The 7,901-nt window shown below is 37.6% G+C and overlaps 1 protein-coding gene across 2 annotated transcripts; it reads right to left on the bottom strand.

Moving 5' to 3' along the window:
- Positions 1–340: 340 nt before the first annotated feature.
- On the bottom strand, positions 341–5,822 carry LOC141391110 (uncharacterized). Of its 2 annotated transcripts, XM_073964031.1 has the most exons (3): positions 5,373–5,822; positions 4,179–4,574; positions 341–512 (listed from the first exon to the last, which is right to left on the bottom strand). In XM_073964031.1, exons 1-3 carry the CDS (start codon positions 5,629–5,631, stop codon positions 502–504), a joined length of 666 nt encoding a protein of 221 aa, XP_073820132.1. In that variant the 5' UTR covers positions 5,632–5,822; the 3' UTR covers positions 341–501. The 2 variants fall into 2 exon arrangements, with proteins under 2 accessions (XP_073820132.1, XP_073820131.1); XM_073964030.1 differs by lacking the exon at positions 341–512 and having other exon boundaries at positions 3,955–4,574.
- Positions 5,823–7,901: the final 2,079 nt, after the last annotated feature.

The following is a 7,901-nucleotide window of genomic DNA, read 5'->3' on the forward strand; positions in this document are numbered from 1 at the left end:
GTGCGTCACCTTTAATTGTTGCTAGAACGCCTTTTCCAGTCCATCGAAGTTTATGTACGGCAGTAAAATCGGCAGTAATACAGAGCGTATGTAAAAATACTTGATTGATTGATTGTTTGACCCCTTTGGGGGAATGAACGAAAATTTGGCGATCACTAGGATTCACGTAGCCAGGTTATACTCAGGTTCCGATATATCCAATTTAGATTATTGGTAAGTAACGACAGCTGTAATATTCAGCAAAGATAACAAATAAAGACGAGTGTACATCAGTACTATTAGTCGCCAATCATATCAATAAATGTAACATGCAAAAGACATAAAACAAAACTCACGAAAACCTGTTTGAGCAGTGGTATAGAGTGTGTGTTCAAATGATAATTTCAGGGTATTAAAGTCGATAGGATTGAATCCATAACCAATCTTGTAGATATCTCCAGGAATCGGCAGCCCGAAGTTTAGCTCATTCGAAGCGTCTACGTACCAGGGATTACAGCAAGTTCATGTGGAAGCTGTAGAAAAATAAAAAGATATGGGCCAAAAATGGGGAAGGGGATCGTAAAGCATAAATTAGTATTGATCAAATCAGGTACATGCTTATATTCTAGTATCACAGTTATATGATCACAGTAGGTAGATGGGAAGGAACTAGAGGGATAACTTCGCCTCCTTGACGAATCCAAGGACAAGTTTATACAAGTTCAGATTTTTGGATTGGAGGAGGGTTGTCAGGTTATGGTGTTGGGAAAATAGGACAGGGTACTTGTTTCTTAGCTGCACATACTTGCAGCATTCAAAAATACTGTGCTGAGCACTTTCTGGTAGCTCACATACATCACACAGATAAGACTCCGATGCACCTATACGATGTAAATACACCTTGTCATAAGTGATGCCAACCATTAGTCTATTTATTAGTTTTATTTCAGAGGGAGTCATGTTCACCTTCCAAAACCAAGGTTTTTCTAATGCTCCGCTTGTTACCTCAAAGAAAAATTTCCCTTTGGATTCACAGGTACTGCGATAATTCTCAGTCCAGTCTTGATGTACTTTATTTTGTATTTGTTTTAAAGCCTCTTTCGGTGTAAGTCCCACCTCCCTGGGGGCTCCTACAGCCACAGCCTGTTTAGCCAGCAGGTCAACTTCCTCATTTAATTGGATGCCCCTGTGGCCCGGGGTCCAAACCACATGGCAGTTAGTAATGTTCGAATTCTCCAGAATATTGTGAAATTCAGCAACTAAAAAATTGTCAGTTTCATCGGAGCCTAAAGCCTTACAGGCTGCAAGGCTGTCCGTAAAAAAGACACATTTGTTGTAATTGTCCTCCGCCGCAATTTCAAGCGCTTTACGCAAGGCGTAGAGTTCACCAAACATTGACGAGGATTTAAACTTTATCTGGAAGAGAAAACGTTGATTTTTTGAGGCATTATATATACCACATCCCGTGGCAGAGTCGCCAACCGACGCATCCGTGGCGAAAATTATATAATTATTTTGTTTATAGTATGATATTTCTGCATTGTAGATTGACTGAATGACTTCCATAGGGGTATTTTGCTTTGTAGAGGGCAACAGGTTGAATCTGATCTTAAGTTTGTCTTGATGTGTGTAGGAGTTTAGCTTTATGTTTCTAAAGATATCTGCAAATTCATGGAATATAGCACTATAACTAGACTTCACCAAGGGATTGTCTGATATAATGTCGTACAAATTTTCATTAGTCTGCATAATCCTGATGATCTCTTTTGCAGTCAGGATTTTGGCTCGGTACATCGGGGGCATCTCACCGGCTAGCGCATATACTACATGTGTTGGTGTGGTTTTAACTACTCCCAGAGACCTCCTTATCATGTCATTTTGAAGTCTTTCGATCCCCTGGTTTACGTACGCTGGCGCATGTGCAGTCGTAGTTCTACCATATTCAACTTTTGACCTCACTAGGCCCTTGTAGGTATTCAAGGCCAGCTTCGGGTGAAGACCACCCCTCACTGACATTAGACATCTGAGTAAATTAGTTCTGTTCTTGATTTCGTCACTAATATGGGTATAGTGATCTCTGACCGTTAGAGAATTGGAGATGACTCTACCTAAGAACTTTAGTTTCTTGACTTGTTGTATTGGAAAACCATTAATGCTGATTTGAATCTCTTTTACACTGTTCTTCGCGAAGTAAATAGTGTTTGATTTTTGGGGGTTGAAGGATAAATTCAAGTTCTCACACTTCCTTTGAAAGATAGCAGTCTTCCTTTGAAGATGATCCATGGCAACATCAAAATCTTTGTCAAAGACCATTATTAAGAAATCATCGGCATACTGATATACCATTGTTCGATGATCTTCCATCTCATGCAACTTTGCCGTATAGAGGTTGAAAATAACCGGAGACAAACAACTTCCCTGAGGAATGCCATTTGTCACTTCAATTTCTGTGTCTCCCAGCTTTAATATCCTCTTGGACAAAAAATTGACGATCCATTTGGACATCTGTGGATTCACATTATATTCTTTCAACAATTTTGCCAAGATGTCAATTCGGACACAATTATACGCGTTGCTTATATCCAGCGACAGAACAAGGACTTTATAATTGTTTGCTTTCAATAGGGCAACTCTGTGTAGGAATTCATTCAGGCACGTAGCCGTAGACCATCCTTTTCTGTACGCAAAAGACCTATCAGGCAGAATATTGTTAATGTCCAGATGACTAAGGAGAAAATCTTTTAACATTAAATTGATGCATTTAATGAAAACCGAGATCAGCGAGATAGGCCTAAAGTTTGAAATGATGTTCAGGTCCTTATTCGGTTTGGGGATCGGTACTATCCTAATCACCCTCCAGCTATCCTTAATGGAGTTATCCAGAAACGCGTTATACATGGCGGTGAGCAGCGCTCTCTTAGATATTCCCGGTAGGGCATTTATCATCTCATAGGTAATTTTATCATGCCCTCCCGCGGAGCCCTTCTTTTTTTAGCAAGTATACGCTCAAAATGGTCAAATTCAAAGGTAATACTATCACAATTGTCAGAAAACTCTTGTTCAATCTCATCCTGCGTCACTGTCTCTGGTACTTGATCTTTCAGGAATCTCAGGTATTCACCATTGTTGTCTTCATTCCAGTAGCCTTCAGCAGTCACATTTCTGTTTCTCACGTTGTTAATGAATCGCCATGCTTCCCTCACATTGCCCTTGCTGTTTATTTCATCAATTTTTGCTAAAAAACGTTCATTTTTTGCTTTCAAAACCATTGCCTTCCATATTTCTATCTCTTTCCTGGCGTTTTCAAGATTTTGATAACTAGGGTCTTTCCTTGATTTTTTCACAGCCGCCACCTGTCTTCTATAAGCTACAGCAAGTTCTTTGTTCCACCAGTACTTTGGGGACCAGCCATCATTTAGTTCTTTTGTGGCGGCCTTAATCTCCTCCGCCATATTGCTTTCAATATCCATAAAATCCGGTTCGAGAATGAGATCTCCCAATGCTGCCAGAAGTTTTGACTTTTGCACTATCTTAGATCTTCTTGTTTTGCACACCTCAACTTCAAAAGATATAGGGAGGTGGTGACTGCCTCCAAAGCAGCCTTCCAGCACATCCCAACTGTGAACTCTGCCATTCTTTGTAAATGTAAGATCCGGAACTGAACCCCTAGAGGATCTGTTTTTATTGAAAGTCACTTTTCCATTATTGACACATGAAAAACCAGCATCAATCGTTAAGATCTCCAACTCTCGTCCTTTCCTGGATGTTAGGTAATCTCCCCATGATTTATTTCTAGCATTGAAGTCACCACAGAGAATTACGTTATCAAAACTTTCCAGAAAACTAGTTAACTTCACTGTCTCTTCTCTAAATTCTTCAAACGATGTAGACGGTGGGAAGTATACCGATGCAAAAACAAAATTCCTTTGAAGGTTTTGGGTCTTGACCAAAATTATATCATATTCAGTTTCGTACACTATTTTTGCAAATTTAATATTTTTCTTTAGAGCAATCGCTACCCCTCCGTAGCCATCACTTCTAAATTTTTGAAGCAGATTGAAATTGACCAATTTGTTATTATATCTTCTATCTTCAGCAAATATTTCTGACAAAATAACGATATCATATTTGTTTTTGTTAGTAAAGAATTCAACATAGTTTTTGTTATGTTTGAACGATTGTATATTAAACTGGAATACCTTGAGACACTCCATCATGTTGGCTTATTGATTGTTGATGTTCTACAGCATCCATGGGAACACCACATTTTAGAATTCTCTGTTGAAAGTGGCTCATAGCCTCCAAAGCCACTTGATTATTGTCCTTCTTGAAAAAATCCTCCATAAATTTGAGCAATTCTTTAGTGACTTTCTCCAATTCAGTCACTTTTTGGTTTTCTTTGACAAAAACTGGAGCTTTGGGAGAGGGCTCCTCAAACATGCGCTTCGCCATTTGCACGCCGGGTTTGTGGACATATTGCTTCTTGGGTTTCTTTGCTACAGAATTGTAGGTGAATGGTGTTAAAATTGCGTTCACATCATCATCAATTGTTGTTGGATTAGCTTGTTTTCCACCATTACTTTTCTTATGAGATTCTGAAATAGACGGAAAATTATTGTCATCCCATAGGAGCTCAAATCGATTCTGCCTTTTATATTTTTCAATAACTTCTCGTTTGGTTATCTTTTTACGTGTCATGATCATATTGATCTCAATTTCCTCTGCCCACTTTGGGCACTTTTTCTTGTTGTTGCAGTTGTGATCTTTACCCCCGCACAAAATGCACTTTTCCATCCCACATTTTTTATCACATCCTTCTTCACCACATTTCAGACATCTTTCATTGGATCGACAACCCATCTTGGTGTGTCCCAATCTTCCACAGTTGTAGCACTGCCTTACCGCAGGATAATAGGTGTCCACAACCAGAACAGTTCGATTGAAGACAATCCATGAAGGGTGATCGTCACCATAAAATCCCACTTTCACCGTCTCCGTGTCCTCAAAGTCCATACCTTCAGTGCCAACTTTTCTTCTAAATCTCCTCACAGAGGCAACCTTTCTATCACAGACAATTTCTTTCAATAGTTCTTCCTCCGAGAAACATACAGGTACATTCCTGATGACCCCAAATGTTTGAACGAAATTCTTGGGAATGAATGCCCTAAGATTCTTCGCTTTCAACTCTTCGTTACCCACAAAGCTGTTCGCTGACATTCTGTCCTCAAAGATGACCCTGTAAAGGGTTACACCAATAGCTTCAACACGTTTCATTTTATCAAGCTCTTGAATATTAATGTTTTTTAATTTTTCAATCAAATATAATCCATTTTTTATTCTTTTATTTTTAACATTTCCTGCCTCACTCGTGTCTACCAACACCATAAACTCACCCTTGTGCTCCTCAGTGTACAACACTATTTCATCATTAAAGCGCCGCTTTTTCATGTTTTGTCTTTGAAGATCGGCATATGAACTTGCCATGTCATTTTCCTCTACTTTTTTTTTGCACACACCCTCTCTTACGCCATTTTCCAGAGCTCTTTTGCTCCTCGTCATCATACCATCTCTTTCTATCAGTGCGCCACCATTTTGATTATCAGGTTGAGGTTCGGACATGGTTGCGTCCATAACCTCCATTTTTTGGGCCATGCTGGCCAGCTTGTATCCACAAAACCAATTTACCTTCCGCACCTTACTGGAAACGATGCCCAAATGCTCCACAGCAAACACTCTCGGCAATACCAAAACACAGCTCCACAACACAACTTTTTTTCTTTGCTTTCAATTGTCTTTCTCCACAGCAAAACACACTCTATACATCCACTCTCTATGTAGGCTCAAACAGGAAAGTAAAAATACTTTAAATAACATTTCCAATCTTTTCGTTTCGTATTTTCCATAGGAACAATACAAAACGAAACATAACCCACGTTGACCGAACTCGCTGTTTAGTTTTGTTTTGTTTACATTCGTGAGTGCGTAAGTTCAAAACACATGAACGATTCAAGAATGAATGATTCGTTTGGTGGTTGAAAACATCAACCGTAGTATGTTCAGTATGTTGATGTTAGCGATAGGAGGGTTCCCAGCCAACAATTTTTTCCGAGGGCTCTGATTTCCGATTTTTTTCCGAAATTTTCTGAATATTTTTTAGATATTTGTCGATTTCTCTAATATTTTTCTAGAAATTGTACCGATTTTCTAAAACTTTTTTTTAAGAATCTCTGCACATTTTCTGAAGAACCATAAGAATCTCGTTCCGAATTCGTTCCGATTTCTAATCGATTTTCTAAGGGATATTTTTGTTCGATTGTTGTCGAAAAACAAAGTGTTTTTTTATAAAATTCGCATATACAGTTTTTGAATTGTTTTAATATAAATGCAACATATAATAATTCAAGCTAGTGTTGATAGCTTTAACATACTCGTGCACATTCTTCTACTATTAATAACAATATGATAACAACAGGGTAAATCATTAGGACGTTTGAAATTAGAATCATCCATAAATAGCGCATTAAAAGAGAATTGTTTCTGAGTTGGGGATTTGTTCTGTGTTGTGTGTCAATATCAAAGGCGTCAGCGGCCAAGAATTTCATCAGATTTTTTCCAGAAAATCTAATCTTTTCTTCGAATTTTTCCAGAATTTCTTTCCGAATTCGGACCGATTTTCTTCAAAAAATCTAAATTTTCCACCGAATTTTCCAGAATTTTTTTCCGAATTCGGACCGAATTCGTTGCGAAACTCTAATATTTTGTTAGAATTTTCTTAGAAAATTCTTTCCGATTTCGGTGGACACGTCCATACAACTTTTGTACCGAATTCGGAAAGAATTCGGCATCAGAATCGGCAACTTGTGCAGAGATTCTGACCGAATTCGCAAAGAATTCGGAAAAAAATGTTAGCTGGGTTGTTAAGCAATCAAATGTGTGTGTCTGAGTGTGTCGTTGATCATTTCGCACAGTAAATACAGTTAGTCAACTAAATAATTGCAAAAACAAAATTATTAGAAAATTTTAAAAAGAACATCATTTTATTGGTATAAATAAATATAATTATTAATATTTTTGTTAACAATACAATTCTTACACATGTTTATTAATATAATAAAATTAAAAGTATCTTAATTTCACTAAACATTTTCTTAAAATTAACAAAAATGAGTACAACTCATTATTTGCACTGTCAACTAAAGAATTGCAAAATTCACAACTTTTCAGTTTTTCACGGTATTTTTCGAAAAGTTGGTTTTAATATTTCCTATGCCCACATTTGGCATCAAAAACAGCTTGTAAACGTATCTGAATTTAATAAATAAGTTACGGAATGTCATATTCCAATGGTATTTTTTAGCCATTCTTCTTTATTGCATTTTATTTAGTACCCCATGTTAGTGGGCGACCTATTCCCGACTTTTTTCTTTAGGTGTACCCATGAATTGTCGATGTTGGGTTAATATTTAGGCTTTGGACTCGGGTGTCAATGGCTTTGGTGCAGTTGTATAACAACCAAGTCCTACATAAATACGATTTATGAGGAAGGGTCGTTATCTTGGTAGTATTCATATTGCAATTTTTTGCATTTTCAGGGTCAACAGGTCCAAATTTCTTGACGTTTTTGGTTAAATAATTTTTAAAACACGAAAATAAACGTACTCTGTCATTGTTTCCTTCAAAATCTGGATGTCACCAACGTCACTGCTTGGTATACAACCCAATACCATAATTGACAGTTTTCCGAACTTTGCGGTATGTATTAAATTCTGTGTTTCCATGGCTATAAAGGGGTTTCGCAGTACTTTTTGAGGCCCATCGTGATAGTACAACATAAATTTAGTCTTATCAGAAAATATAACGTCATCCCAATGCTTAAGATGGCATGAAAAGTTGTCTGTAACAAGTCTGAATAGTTTCTATAT

The sequence above is a fragment of the Musca autumnalis genome, unplaced genomic scaffold (genome assembly GCF_047663935.1).
Source record: "Musca autumnalis isolate F117 unplaced genomic scaffold, ASM4766393v1 scaffold_1, whole genome shotgun sequence".
NCBI lineage: Eukaryota > Metazoa > Arthropoda > Insecta > Diptera > Muscidae > Musca > Musca autumnalis.